This window comes from Austrofundulus limnaeus, unplaced genomic scaffold (genome assembly GCF_001266775.1).
Source record: "Austrofundulus limnaeus strain Quisiro unplaced genomic scaffold, Austrofundulus_limnaeus-1.0 Scaffold112, whole genome shotgun sequence".
Lineage (NCBI taxonomy): Eukaryota > Metazoa > Chordata > Actinopteri > Cyprinodontiformes > Rivulidae > Austrofundulus > Austrofundulus limnaeus.
In genome coordinates, this window is record NW_013952514.1 from 262,390 (window position 1) to 277,783 (window position 15,394).

At 38.1% G+C, this 15,394-nt stretch overlaps 1 protein-coding gene across 2 annotated transcripts in view; it reads left to right on the plus strand.

Annotated features, from left to right (window-relative positions):
• mboat1 (membrane bound O-acyltransferase domain containing 1) overlaps nucleotides 1-12,415 on the plus strand; it is a 34,671-nt gene extending 22,256 nt beyond the window's left edge. For both annotated transcript variants that reach the window (XM_014014243.1, XM_014014244.1), the window contains 9 exons: nucleotides 902-957; nucleotides 2,275-2,329; nucleotides 3,192-3,384; nucleotides 5,434-5,626; nucleotides 7,573-7,676; nucleotides 7,810-7,874; nucleotides 7,964-8,096; nucleotides 8,351-8,502; nucleotides 10,697-12,415. In XM_014014243.1, the coding sequence (XP_013869697.1) occupies nucleotides 902-957; nucleotides 2,275-2,329; nucleotides 3,192-3,384; nucleotides 5,434-5,626; nucleotides 7,573-7,676; nucleotides 7,810-7,874; nucleotides 7,964-8,096; nucleotides 8,351-8,502; nucleotides 10,697-10,859 (1,114 nt within the window). In that variant the 3' untranslated portion in view covers nucleotides 10,860-12,415. The remainder of the gene's footprint in view (nucleotides 1-901; nucleotides 958-2,274; nucleotides 2,330-3,191; nucleotides 3,385-5,433; nucleotides 5,627-7,572; nucleotides 7,677-7,809; nucleotides 7,875-7,963; nucleotides 8,097-8,350; nucleotides 8,503-10,696) is intronic.
• Nucleotides 12,416-15,394: the final 2,979 nt, after the last annotated feature.

Consider the following 15,394-nt stretch of genomic DNA (forward strand, 5'->3'; position numbering starts at 1 on the left):
CACATTATATTTAATTCATTATTTTTATGACTAGAAATCATTTCTGATCACGCAGGGATCACTCAAACATGTCCTTCACACATGCAGGAAGTAATTTACATCTGTTTAACATATGTTAATGAAGCCGTGTCAGGGGAGGTGTCTTACCTGCGCTCAGTTCCACGTTAATTGTGATGTACAAAAGCAATGTGCGTGGATTCAGGCGTACGCACAGTTTGCTACATCTGGATTTTTTTGTGCGTACACTGTTTTCTGGATTTGACCATACTCCAGGTTTCAGTAAGAAATCCACGCAAGTCTTTGTACATGAGGCCCCAGGTCAGATGCTTGAGTTACTCCACACATGAAATTAAATTCTAAAGAATGGTGCATCTGATCTAATCTCACTTTTCTTAGACTCCTCAGTAAAGCAGTATTTATAATATCTGGAGCACTGAGCTCTGAGACGCATGCTGGTAACGAGGGTTTTTTTTTCTTGTGAAGTTCTGCTGTACATCTCGATGAAGAACTGTAGACAGCAGGAGTAACGTGACCTTCTCGAAGTCACCTAAGGAGTTATCTTTTGTTTACAACACTAATACAGAAGCCTTCAGTATTGATTATATGTAAATACAGTTTTATCAAATGACATTTTTTTAATAAAATTTTGACAAAAGTGACATTTGGATTCAGATTTGTGGAAGATTTAAAAAAATCTCTTTCATTTTGACCCCAGCTCATGATTAGACATTGTCTAAATTTTTCAAGTTTCATATTTTTTGGAAGCATTTTTATTCCTGTTTTTCTACCCTTTTGTTTAATTTATTTTTTAAGTAGCAACTTTAGAATGTCCAACTCTCCCAAAACAAACAACAAAAATCAATAAATTAATGGGGTTTTTTTCTGTTGTTTTTTGGCTCAGACCTTTGATGATCGTAACCCAGAAGATAACCATGTTGGCTTTCCAGCTTCATGATGGTAAGACAAACACACACACTTGTCTCTCATTACTTGTGTGGACTGTAGGGGTACTCTTCTTCATCTCAGGACTTTCCATTGACTTCCATTAATTTCTGCAGTCTAACCCTGACCCCTTATTCTAAACACAACCAACTATAGTCCTAAACCTAACTCCTGACCCACATATTGGGGTTTTCCATTGTGCGAACCAGGCAAATGTTCACATAATGACAAAACATCCTCATAAGCATAGTATGATGTCAAAATATGTCCACACAACAATAAAATACATGTACACACCTTTGTTCTTCTATCCTCATGGGGACTTTACATTGACTTCCATCAGTTTACTGGTAATTTATACAGCCTAACCTTGACCCCTTACCCTAAACCTAAACCTAGCCCTTAACACCACCAATGGTATTTCCCCAAATGGGGACCAGACTTTTGTCCTCATTATGAACAGTGGGTACTCACCAGGCTATGTGGACTGGGGAAAAAGGTCAACACAAGATGCTGGCAAGTCTTTATGTAAAAGCAGCAATGTTTTTGTAACACAAAATGTTGAAGACGTAGCAACAATAAATATTCAGGTTTACTAAGTAAGTTATTAATGGTTTTGAAGAAATTTTGTAACTGATTAATTAAATATTAGATTCAGTTTTGTATTTTATACTTTCTGATCATTTCAGTCTGAAAGGCTGAAGCTGACAAAGAGTTGCTGTGTGTGTTATCATGTGTTCTGTCTTTTAGCCTAAACAAAAATGAGTGACGTTGTACATTATAGATGTACATTATAAGCTCAATTCATTATTTTAGTGAAAAGAAGTTGTCAGTGTTTTGCAGAGTGTCTGCTCAGAGCAGAGCTCCCGTGTTTGTTTTGACTCAGCCCAAGGTTGTACACTGAGGCCTGTGCTGCTGAATGCTGTATGAAACTGATTGGAGTCAGAAGACTAAAAATAAAGTTTTAAAGAAGAAATCCAGCAGATTCCTGTTTTATTCGGACATTTTGAACAACACATATTTTTCAAACAGTTTCATTTCTATTGAAATGGTTTAGTGTGATGTTCAGAAATGAAACAACAAAGTATATGTTAGTCATTAATAATGTGCACTTGTTAATTAAATGTATGAAAAAGATGAGCTAGAGTGAACAATAATTGTTAATTAATAATTTACAATAAAATAAATACAAAAACATGTACAATAGATTGCCTTCAGGCCCAGTTCGCCCTTGAAAAAGAGATCTAGGATCTCATTGGGATTTGCCTGGATAAATAATGGTAAATAATAATAATAATAATAAACTAATAACTTCCTTTGTTTCCTCTTTAGGTCTGTGTAAGAAAAGTGAACAGCTGACATCAGATCAGAAGTTCATGGCTATAAAGTAAGTTTCTGTTTTCAATCAAATGAATAAAGTACTTTGTTTTTAATCCTGTTGTTATAACATGCTTCCTTTTGTTTTCCCTTTTGAAACGAGTGATTTCAGAAACAAGGCAGCATCTTCAAATCAAAACTGGAGGATTGTATCTAAATTACCTCAATATTTATAGAATAAATCCCTTTTCTTTTCCTTTAGCCGCGAAGGACAGTGACAAGCAGATGAGATCATGGTGACTAGCTTGTTCATGAAAAAGGCATGTTGAAGTTGCAGAAAAGAAGCACTATTTTGCATGAAACCTTTTGCATTTTTTTCGCTGCATGTGAAATCATCACGTCTTCTTTTCCCATCAGTGAACCCATGCATGTCATTGAAACTGTAACCTGAGTGCATTTAAAAACAAATCATAAAATATAGTGTTTTCTTGTGGGATAACCTGAAACTTGCAGATTTAGTTGTTGTTTTATGTGTTAATTTAAACAGGAATGTGCGTGAATTAAATGTCTGATTGTTGTTCTAGTTTTTTTATATATTGACCCATGATGAGCAGAAAGTCAGCCTTTTATATTAAAACTAGGAAAAACAAGATTTTTTTTTGTGAAATCCGTTACTCTTCAGTTCCTGATTCCCAGCTGTGCTCAGTTAAAAATGCTCTGTACCTAATAAAAATAAAAGTAAATTTATTTTTATGTGACTTAAAATACCTAGCTTGAATTCAGCTAATAATTACTACAAGTTTACAAGCCTCTTTCTTTTGTATTTTCTTGCTTGATTTCAAATTCTGTTCACCTCTCATGTTTGTTTTCACCCTAAAGACAATGCTGGTCATAACCGATGACCTCAAGCTTTTCTGTCCTGCTCTCTGCAGAACGAGGCCGTCTCTCCTGGAGTACCTGAGTTATAACTTGAACTTCCTGAGCGTCCTGGTGGGGCCGTGCAGTAACTATCAGGACTACATCGACTTCATAGAGGGCAGACACATAAGCCGCCGGCTGAAGCAGCACACTGCCACGTGTAACGGGCAGAACGGTCACAATAAGACACCTGACATATCGCCTTTTGTAAGTGAGTCTATATGTGGTTGCTTCTGTTATGGACTTTGGTATTGTAGCATTTATTCATTTTTTAATGTGGTAGTTTCAAGGTTTTAAAAGTACTCTAACTTTGGATAAAGTGTTGAAAAGTGCTTGGAACTGGGAAAATAATTAGTTTTGTTAGACATGGTTATAAAACACAACGACCTGTATGCATTTGCTAGCCTGGCCAATGCCATCCTGCACAATTCCACTCGATTAACCTCCCTCCTCTGCTCCGTCTGGGATTTCTCCCATTGACATGGATTTCTCCGGTAGAGTTTCAACTGGGCCAATCAGCAAACAGAAGGAGTTGTGAATGATTTTCTGCGCCGTTTTAGTCGGCCTGTTTAGCAATGGCAGTGGAGGAAGTGAATGAAGCCATTCAGTCCGTGTTAACAAGGCTTCCAAATATTGAGCAATTAAAGTTGGAGCGAGACGAATGTTTAAGACATTTTATTGCTAGCAAAGATGTCATGGCCCTGCTCCTCATTGGGTTTGGCAAAAGTCAAATTTTCTTGTTGGCTCTGTTAGCAAAGGAGGCAGCTAGGCTGAATGCTACAGAAGCAAACCTCTTCGTTATTGTTGTTTGCCCTCTTCTGGCCTTAATGGCTCGAATCAAAGAGGCTGCAATGGTTGCAATTTCCGGTTAGCTTCTTAGCGTAGCTTCCTTCAAAGTTGAGCTAGTGCACTACATACACCACAGCCAAACGTTGGCGATTGGGTAAAACCAGATCCAGTTGTTTCAAACTTCAACAGAGTCCATGCCTTCATCAAGCAATTATTTCTCAAGCTGAGGGTCCAGACCCTCTGTATGAAGCAAAGTGAAGAACAAGGGGCTGGTTTTTACCAGGCTATGCATGTGGTGAAGTAAGAATGTGTTTTTGATTCAAAACACACCGATGTGTTTGGTCTTTCTGAAGCAGTTCCCAAATGGGGAATGCTTCAGAAGATTACTGTAATTTTAAAAAGGATAGATAGTTGGTCATAACTGTTAAAGTTCTAAAAAAAAAACAATAACTTGATGGTGACAAAGCCTAATGAGGCCTCTCAGACAGGTCTATAAAGCTTGGAAATCCACATTACTCCAGACAGTTTGAATTGAGAAAGCTTCCTAGATGGAAAGCAAAAAGTCTTCAGCTTCAGAATAAAATGTAAGGAAGTGAAAGAAGAAAAAACTATCTTGACCATGACCTTGATGACTGAGAATCTTCAGCATCATCTTACAAAACCTTCTTGTCAAACTGTGTATTATTGTTTGTACATTTCAACCAACAATAGTTGGGGTCAGAAATTTTTGCCACTTGAGTCAGAAGCTGAAAAACAGAACCGTTCATGTAGAGCGCAGCTGTCAAACTCCGGTACTCAAGGGTCGCTATCCTGCATGTTTTTCTTGTTTTTCTGCTCCAATACGCCTGAATGACTTTGAATTCTGTAGAAACCTGTTAATCACCCATTCATGTTAATCCGATGTGTTGGAGCAGAGAGACGAAGAAAACATGCAGAAATCCCTCGAGAACCAGCATTTGACACCTGTGATGCAGAATACACAAAAAGTCACCAGCGTTTTCTGAATCTGAGCAGTGTAGAAGTGTACACCAGTGAGCTGCAGAGGACCAGTTCTAACCCTGGATTCTTTGTTTTCACCCACATGTGAAGAAGTTTTACAAGTGTTCCATAGATGAGCAGTACCTGCTAATTTCCCTCTTTACACTCGAATAGCTCCATTGTTCCCCTGGCTTTGCTTCTTTTTGTCTTTCTGTTTAAACCTCTTGTGCAAACGTAACTGGAGAGGAAGACTGAAACTGGGGTAGAGAGAGAACAGCCGCGGTTAATTCCTCACCAGATTTTATTCATCAGAAATAGTTTTTAATCAATAATAATTGTTTAAAAATGTGAAAACTCGCTTTAAATACTTAAAAACGTCTGAATGGCTCTGGCATCTCCCAACAAGTGGAAGATGCCAGTGCTTCGTAAAGACAAAGATGAAGATTGAGAATGAAGTATTCATGTTTTAAAAATGTGTTTCTCTTTCAGAAAGCGGTGTGTCGAAAGCTTCTGGTGTGCTGCGGCTGTTTGCTCCTCTACTTCTATGTGACTCGCTCGCTGCCCATAACCTTTAACGTCGACCCCGACTTCCTCAGCCAGACCCCGTTCCTCTACAGACTCACTTATGCTTTCTTCTCCATTCAAGCAGCGAGACCCAAGTTCTACTTCGCCTGGACGCTCGGTAAGCACAGTGTGGGACTGTGAAGGTTTCTTTTTCTTTGCTCCAAAAACAAGCCTTGTTTGGATTTAAAGAGACAGCCTCAAAACGAGTTGATCCGAGACACGCTTCAGAAAAGAGGTTAAACGAAAGCATAGAAACTCCACTTTATATAGACCCCAACTGAATGATTAAAATGTGAAAAAGAAGGATTTAAAAGAATCGTATGTCTACTTTAAACACAGCCTCCCTCAGGGTTGTGGCTCGCATGAATGGAACTGATGCTGTACCCTGGGATCAGAATACAGTCATTAACTTGACAAAAATGTCTTGAACTCTATCTCAAAAACCAAAGAGTTGTGCTGCTGGGCTTGAAACAGAGCCAAAGATTATGGGTCATCACTCCTCCAGCCAGTTGTCATCCAGGGCCAGCAGGTGGAGTCCTTTAAATACCTGGGAACTGAAGTGGACACACTTGTCTGTAAAACGGCACAACGTCTCCACCTGCTGAGGAAGCTGAGATTTCTTAATGTTAGGGAGGAGATTTTAACTCCTTAATAGAATCCATCTTCACTGTCAACATTATATATATCTTGGTACAAATTTCTCAAGTTCAAATATAAAACTGAACTGTCCAGTGTTATTAACCAGGCCAGCAAAATGACCGGATTACCACAAACGCATCTTTCTGACCTGTTTAAAGGAGACCAATTATGGGTCCTAGAAATTTTTATGGTATGTCTGTGGGCTATCCAGACCATGTTCATTCAATTTAATGCACAAAATAATTCTCAGATAATAAAATTTCCCATTTTCTAGTTCTGCCTGCTCTGACTTCCGTTCAGAAGAGCTGTTTCTGTTAATGAGCTCTGTTGGTAACGCCCTCCAAAAATCTGTTGACATTAACTCCGCCCTCCAAAGCCAGTGTTTACCTTAGCATGGATAATAATAGCAGAAGCTCCGTTGTACAACCATATGAGACCCTGTGAGACCCAGAGGCAGAGTCGTGGTCGCAGCTTCTTTTTTTTTCCTCCCCTCCTCTGCTCTGCGCTCACTCTGCATGCTGTTACCAGAGCAGGGAGCAGCAGCAGCGGTCAAAATACCTCAGAAACTCGAACAAACAGGCTTTAACAAGGCTTTAATAAGCTAAACAATAGAGGTACATGAGAAAATATGTTCATAACGAATGAAAATAAATAATTAAATTGTGTCAGTGCCAGTCTCGAACCCTAGTCTCCCACTCTCAGGTCCAATACTCTACCCATTGCCCTATTACAAGGGTTGTTATGAACAGAGCTGCGCATTGCACAACAACAACCGTGACGGCTTTTTATACTGAGGAGGTGGAGCCTCACCTGGAGGTTGCTAGTTGAGGGGCAGAACGCAGGTTCCGGTGGGTTGTCGTACGGCTTGTGACATCACAAAATGTAGGAAGTATAAAACTTGTCATTAATATACATAAAAAAATACATTTACTTACAGTAAATTTGCCCCTGGGTGCATTTTTTGGTCCTAGGACTGTTTTTTAAAGAAGTATATACCCAAAGTTGAGTCAAAAAACCTTTTAAAAAGTGAATTTTGCATAATAGGCCCCCTTTAAGAAATCTGCCATCAGTGGATCCGTCTCCCCCCTCCATCTGTCAGTCCAGCTGCCCCCATCAGACAGAATGTTCTTTGATGGAGCCATTGTTTTAGATTCTCTAAACATTTTAATGAAATAAAACTATACACAAGAGATCAAAATCCACATTTTGTTTGCCACATTGCAGTAAGAAACCTGATTTAATTTTAGTCCACGATATCTTTATAGAAAGGGGGAAACTGCCCTCCAGCTTTACTTGAGACGTGTTTTTGTTTCTGACTTTTCTTTGCTAATTTTAACTCTTTTGGAAATGATGTTTTATGGTAGCACACAGGGAATGTCAAGTGTTTAGTTTATCAGATCTTTGCTTGTCACTCTGTATTGTCAGCTGATGCAGTGAACAACGCTGCAGGGTATGGGTTTGAAGGTTTGGATGCAAGTGGAAAACCCTCCTGGGACCTGGTCTCTAACATCAACATTGTTGGGATTGAGGTGAGAATTTACATCAAAACTTTAGAAAGTAAAGAAGCGTTTAAACAGAAGTCTTAAAAACTATTTGTTGAGAAAAACTCGATAATGAACTGAGCGTTGCAGCATCCTCAAAGCCCTTCCTGCCTCTCCTCAGACAGCAACCAGCTTTAAGACTTTCATAGACAACTGGAATATTCAAACTGGGATTTGGCTCAAAACGTGAGTGTGAGAATAACAAACCCAGATGCTGATAGATCCCAGCAAGAGTTTCTGGATCGTTTCTCACCTTCTTCTTCCTGTTTCGTCAGGGTTTGTTATGACCGAGCCCCAAAGCATCGGTTAGCGCTGACCTTCGTCCTGTCTGCTCTGTGGCACGGCGTTTATCCCGGTTACTACTTCACCTTCATCACTGCCATCCCCATCACCATGGCTGCTCGAGCTGTGAGTACTCTGCCTGCTTTACCAATTCAAACTAGAACTGGAACTTAGAACAGGAAGACAAGCTGTGCACAAATGGAAAGAAGTAGCTTGTTGGTGAAAATTCTCTTTTATTGGACTCCTTTTAAAAATATAGGAAATCTTATATAACTTTATTTTATCCCTTGTTCCTAAGAGATTTTTTATATAAAATCTGATTGTAATTAAATAAAATGTTGTCATTAAACAGGAACTTATCTCTGCTGGTTTGTCTGCAGATACGGAGGTCTGTTCGGCATTACTTCCTGGGCTCCAGAGCTTTGAAGTTGGGTTACGACATCGTAACGTGGGCGGCCACCCAGCTGACAATCTGCTATACCGTCATGCCTTTTCTGCTTCTTTCAGTTGACAACACTTTGCTTTATTACAGGTATGCTCTTTAATTATCTTATCTTTAATTATGCTGAAGTTGTGAGGTTGTTTTTTTTTCTCTTTCACCTAAAAACTAGAAAACTGTAGCGTGACCTCCATTCATGTTTCTGCATCTTAGTTGGATCGGAGCCCGTTCATTACAAACTGGATCCACATTCTGTCTCTACATTATAAACACTTAGTGTAACTTGTGATAATCATTTAGTGGACTTATTACTCTACTCTGTCAGCAAGTTAAAACTATTGCAGGTGGTTTTGGCAGTATTATTCTACAGGACAATCTTCAGTTTCAGGAAGCACAGTACTTAGTACTACCAGTATTATCTTCATGCTGTGCTTCCAAGCACTCAAACTTTCCTGTGAACAGATCAAAGGTCCTGTCACACTATAAGATTTTAGACAACTTATGAAAAATATGTTATGACCAGTATGTATACGACCTCTTCAGAGTTGGAGAAATTTTTTTTTTATAAATTGTCTAAAACGTTATAGTGTGACAGGGGCTTATGCAACGCATCATCCATCAGCTAATCATCAAACCAGGGATGGGCAGCTTAAATGGTGGAGTGGGCCACAATCTTTTGTTGTTGACAACAAAACGTTTGAAGCAAATAAAAATAAATAAACACTTACTTTAGTGAGCTAAAGTGCAACGACATAAGATGCGTTGAGTGCAGACTCCTGCGTGGTTCTGGTAAAAAAAAGTCTCCGTTGTTTATGTTCTTACGACTTCAGTACACTTCTCATATTTAGCTTTGTGCAACATGTAGCGAAGACTTATATTAAAATCCTTCATGGCAGACAGCATCTCTAAGCAGACTAAACACATCGGTTTGCGTTAAAATTTTGTAACAGATCGTCTAAAACTTTTTTTTAAAGGCACAGTGTGTAGGATTTTGTCAATTCTTTTAGCCAAAATTGAAATAATCACTAATGACATTAATAAAAAACATGTCTAATCATTGCAGACAAAGACCTTGTTTTATTATTTTTACCTTATAAAAAGCTGTTTATCTCCATGGTCGCGGGTCGCCACTACAGGCAGCTGCCACCTTGCCTACGAAGGCTCATGTAGGACAAACTGTGGTGGCGGCGTCAAAAACGGTTTTAGTTGTAATACTATAAATGTAATATTTGTTGTCTGTCATTGTAGCTGGGATAATTTTACTCATTAAAGCTCATAATCTTACCACTTGAAACATCACTAGCCCTGAAGCTGCTGGTAGACATTGTGGTTGGAATTATCAAAGGTTTTTGACACCTGAGAGACACCGTAGCAACTCCTTTGTGTTTGGAAGTGGGGGGTGGGGGGTGGGGGGAGGACCAGGGAGGATGATTCAACCACTCAACCACTAGATGTCGCTGAAAACAACAAATCATACACACTGTGCCTTTAAATAAAAATTTTACTGCACCCTACTTCCTGGTTCCCAGGACAACCGAAATCTGGGGCCTCATTGGTGGACCGGATGTGACCTGCTGCAACATTTACATAAATCAAATCAAATGTATCAAATTACCTGATCAAATCAGAAAATCAAATATGTTGTGGGGATTATTTTTTGTGTCCCTCAAAATTTTTTTATTTGAAATATTTTTCATAGATTGAACAAAAGAAATGGGATCACATCGTCTCTTTTTAAGTTGTCTGTTGAAACGTAGGTTCATCCCTTCAGTTTACAATCCTTTTATGCCTCAATGATTCATAAGTTTGTGTGAATCATTATTTGTGTTTATTAATTGCAAAATGTTTTATTTTTTTATTGTTTTCTGTTTATTTTATTTTCTTATTTCTATTGCTGTTGGATGTTTTATTTTTATTTATTTATTTTAGTTTTTTTGGAGGGACTACAGATGTAAATTAGCCCTAGGCTAAATCTGGTGCAATGCATCAAATGTTTTTWCGTTTGTTTTAATTGCACACTGTCCTGGGAAAAAAAGATCAAGATCTAAACTGAAAATGAACAGAAGTCCCAAAAAACCCAATACCTCTTTGACAAATAATAAGAGAAACTGACTTTATACAAAATCTAAAGTTATGAGGATGACTCAACACTCCTACACGACAGTATTTCTGTCCAGGGTAAAAAAAAAAACATGAAGGCTTTTAGGAACATATCTTTAGACCCAGAAGTGCAACATTTTCCTTCTCAGTCTTTCTGCTCCCTCACATTTTCCCATCTTGTTTCCAGGTCCATGTATTTCCACGTGCACATCCTCAGCCTCCTGGCTGCAGTTGCTCTGCATCGGAACCAGAAACCCAGAGAAACCTCGACGTCCGTTTCCCCCGCCTCCTCCTCCTCCTCAGCCCAGCTCCAGCCTGTTCACTCCAACAATAACGTCAAAGTTCACTGAAAACTCCTCCTTAGCTTCGTTACAAGCAGCTCGGTCTTCTCACAGGGACAAACGGTACAGTTTCAGGTTCTCTACCTGTGACACTGTGTGCTCACAGCAAGGGTCCTGTCATTTAGAGATGTGTGTGTGTTTGTGTGTGTGTGACTGTTTGCACAGAGTTACATGCCACCTGCCTCTATCAGTGACTGTGTGTGTGAGGACTGTCGGTGTTAGCCCCAACGCTAACAGAATACTGCAAACTTCAGCTAAAACTGCACCTTCCCTGAGTGATGAGCCTCTTTCTATAAAAAAAAAAGAAGAAGAAACTTGATTCTATTTCTGTGGATTATTAAGAGATAAAGTTGTGTTACAAACTGAACCAGCTAAAAATCTGATTGGAGGAAAAACAAATTGTTCTCACTGCTGGAATCACCTTTGAAACAACAGGATTTAATGACAACTCTGGTCTGTAAAGTTTCCTAAAAGCTGGTATTGAGCGTGGACACATGCCTCTCATGCGTTTGGTGCTGGTTACCTGTGACCATGAGGGGACTGTGAGGGGGTCCGACGGAACCAGCTGACTGAACAACCTGCTGGTCTTGATGACGTCGTGAAGGAAAGTTTTCAGGCTAAAACTCAAACAGCTCAGCGTCTCTACACGTTACCCACCAGCAGCGTTGACTGATCTTTGTTTCCCCGCACCGATAACTGGAAGTGATTATATTTCCGCTCCACTTGCTCGTACTTTTGCACAGTTAAAGCTGCTGAAATGAAAGTTTGTTGAATCGCAGGTGGTCAGAAACGTGCCGCAGAGATGTCTGAAAAGGAGTGTGTTACATACACTCCTGTGCGCCTCTTTTTTGCTGATTAATTTAAACAATAATTCATTATTAATTCTGCAAACAGCTCATGAATGCAGTATCAGCTTTTTAACTTTTGTCTAAACCTATATTTTGGACTTGAAAATGGACTCTTTTTGTATTCTTTTTTTAGTCTAAAGCCTCGGAGGCGAGTCTTATGAGGGGAGAAACAAAAAGACATGAATAGTTTTGCTCTTTTCTTTCTAAGACAAGTGATAACGTAACAAAGGAGGCATCAGCTGCTGATTTTTAACTGTGGAACTTATTTTAAGGACCCATGTTTTGGGTTAAAGATGTCACTGTTGTTTTGCTCGTTGTATTTAAATGCACAAAGGATCTCACAAATAATGAAGGGCCAGTGATGGCTTTTTACTGGTCATTAAACAGTTCTTAACATTTGCGAGCTATATTTTTTATGACACAGTGTTGATGGGGAGTTGGTTAAATAAAGGAAAAAAAACTTTCCCTGACATTATGTTGGTGGCACCATTTGTCTACATGTGAGCGATATGTTGTTTTTTAGAGCATGGAGGAGGAGACGAGCAGCTGTTGGAATGATTTAACACATGATTTGTGTGTAGTCACTGTGAGAGTGTGTGTGTATGCCTCTGATGTTTCTGTGGATGCCACTGCTGTTTTTTTTAAAGTACTGTTTGGAGAAAAGAGTGATTTGTATAAATTAAAGCTTAAAAAGAAATAAACTTTTACTTAAACCCATCTGGCACATCTTGAATTATTAATGTCATTATTAATAATGACTGGGATTTAGTTTTGTGTGATTGTTGTGAATGTTATGTTTGTAAAATATTTGACTGTCGGTGAGCCTTGTTGTTTTTCAGACTCTCGGGTTGAGCTCTCCATGCCTCTCACAGGTCGTTTAACCCCGGATGACTTCCCTCAGGCGGCTCAGTCCAGGTCCCCCGAGTTGCCTGTCTACCTCCCCGACACGAGCTGCTGCGAGTGTTTTCATTCCTCCTGAGCTTAAAGAGACATTTCAAAGAGTCTCAAGAGAAACTCATCCAAATAAAAGTAAGAATAAATATTAGTCGTGTCTTGATACTGTCGAGGTATTTATGTATCAAAAGTATTTGCGTTCTGTGTAACGGATCTTGTAACTTGTAAGACAATTTGAAATTTGTAACTGTGTACTTGTGTAACAATGAACTTGTGATACTTTTTAAATCTATTACAAAACAGCAGTTACACAAGTTATTAATTGAATTTTGAGGAGACAAACATTAAGACAAATCGCCAGCAGTTTTGACTGTTCTCCCCAAAACAGGGTGGAGCCATTGTAGGGAGATAAAAGTTGATGTTTCAGTCAGAACATAATAATCAGTCATTTTGTTTTTCAAAGACAAAAAAACGGAAAGAAAAACAAAAAACAAATCTGTCAGGTGGCTTCATACCAGCTGATCTGGCAGCTCTCGCCTTACATGTTCATTTGTTTGTCAGCCACTGGCCATGAAAATGACGACATCTCTCAGGGACGCAGCTCTTCAGTTCCATTCCTTTCTGCATTTTTTGAGAAGAAAATAGAAAAAAACGTCTAGCAATATATAAGCTTCTGCTAAGTAAAACCGTGAATATGCAAAACTAAATACTATCCTTAACTAAAAATCTGAACTAGTGACTATAATCTCGTAATATTATGACTTTATTCTTGCAATTAAAAAAAAATAAAAAGATCTTGTGTGTCCCTAATACTCCGTCGTAGTTTTGTGTATAAATTAGAAAAAAAATTACAATCACAAATTGATTTGATTTGATTGATTTGATTTATTGATTCAACAGGAAAAGATTACTAAAAATCAAGCCTGACTCAGCATAATTGCTGTTTTACAGCAGGTTCCTGTCCTGCAGCACATAAAACACTCAGAAATACAGCATCACAATCACATCATTATACACCATAGACACGAAGACAAACAAGCATACCAAATTTCAGGAAGGCAGCATTTGCAAAATAGGACGTCTAAATATGAGCACAACAAAAAGTGTCCAGCAGATGGTAGACAAGATTCTTCTTAACGTTTTGAAATGGACTTTATGTTTTGAGGAATGTCATTCCATGCTTTAGTATAAACATAGAAGAAAGACCTCTGGCCGTAACAGTTTTTTAAAAGTTGGTAATATCAGTTGTCCTTTTGTAACAGATCTAGTTGAATGACCACTTCACAGTTACAAAAACAAATTCAGTGTTATACAAGTACACAGTTACGGGATTCAAGTTGTCTTACAAGTTGCAAGTTCTGTTATACAGAACACAAATACTTTTGAAACATAAATACCTCAACATAATACCAGCATTTTAACAAGTACTCATACAGAACTGATACCAGGATTGATACTCAATTCAGTGCGTTCTTTTACATTTCAAGTATAAAGTTTGTCAGTTCCATGTTTAATAAATTTATACAAGTTGAAAGTAAATGTTATTTTTATATTCATTATAAAGTTTTGCAACAGTACATAACGTGTCAAAACTCAAGGCCTGTGGGCTAAATGTGGCCCTGGGCTGTGGGGGTTCATTGGCCGGACAAGGTTTTATTTTTTTTTTACTTAATTTAATATAAAAAATTATTTTATATAAATGGTCAACTTTAATTTTTTTTTCAATGCAACAATAGGTGAAAGATGATGATACCTGCATGGCCCCTGAGCTGTTGCTTAAGAGAAACTGTGGCCTTCTGAGAAAATGTTGAATAGCCCTGTACTGTCTCAAAGAAAGCTGCTAGCATTGACCATAAACTACATCTCCCACAATGCATTATGATCATTATGCATTGGAAATTCCCTGTCAGAAAGTGAGACAGTGAGTAAAAACCCTCTTACTTTCAATAGTATTCCTGTATTATTTGTTTTACATTTTGTCAGTCGTACTTTTCATTGTTTATAAGAAGACGTGTTAAAAGGCTGTTTCTATGCAGAAAATACCACGTAGAGATCCTCAACTGTGCTCAGTTATAGCAATGGGACGAGGAACGTTTCATGTTTAGTCAAAGTTAAACATGAAACTTTGAAGTTAGTTACAACTGGCCCTTTGAGGGCCACCATAACACTCATGTGGCCCTGAGTGAAAAGCTGTGTATTTGATTTGATCCAGTCAGTCTGTAGACCTATAATGAAGGAGAACCACCTTGTTCTAATCTAAACAAAAGGAATGTATTTTTAAAGACACTGTAATTCTAACTTGTACTCGGCATCAATGACCACTCAAACTGAAGTACTTGTAATCGATTTGCGAAAAACTGGTACTGTGACACCTAATAAATATCAAATATTAAAATTACATGAAATAGTCAGGATTTATAGTTTTTGACAGATCTGTCTAATCTGAATTTTATTCCTAGTTATTATAAATGTGATTTTCATTAGCCCTGAAAAGTCACCAGTTCTTGGAAAATACAATTTAAACCAGTCATCTTAAGAATTTTAATTTTATATTTCTATTTAATATTAATATGTATTGATAAAAAGCAATGGTAAAATCTGAATGTTTTTGCAACATTTTAAATACAAGCAATAAAATACCAGTTTTAAAATATGTATTTTCGGTAGGTTTTTCCCACATTGACACAAATCTAGTTTGTATTTTTACTGAGTTTGAACAAGTACACTGAAATCATGTTACGTTCCCGAGTTAAATGTACAAAAGAGAGACCATGTGATTGTCAGTGAAAGAAAATAATAGCT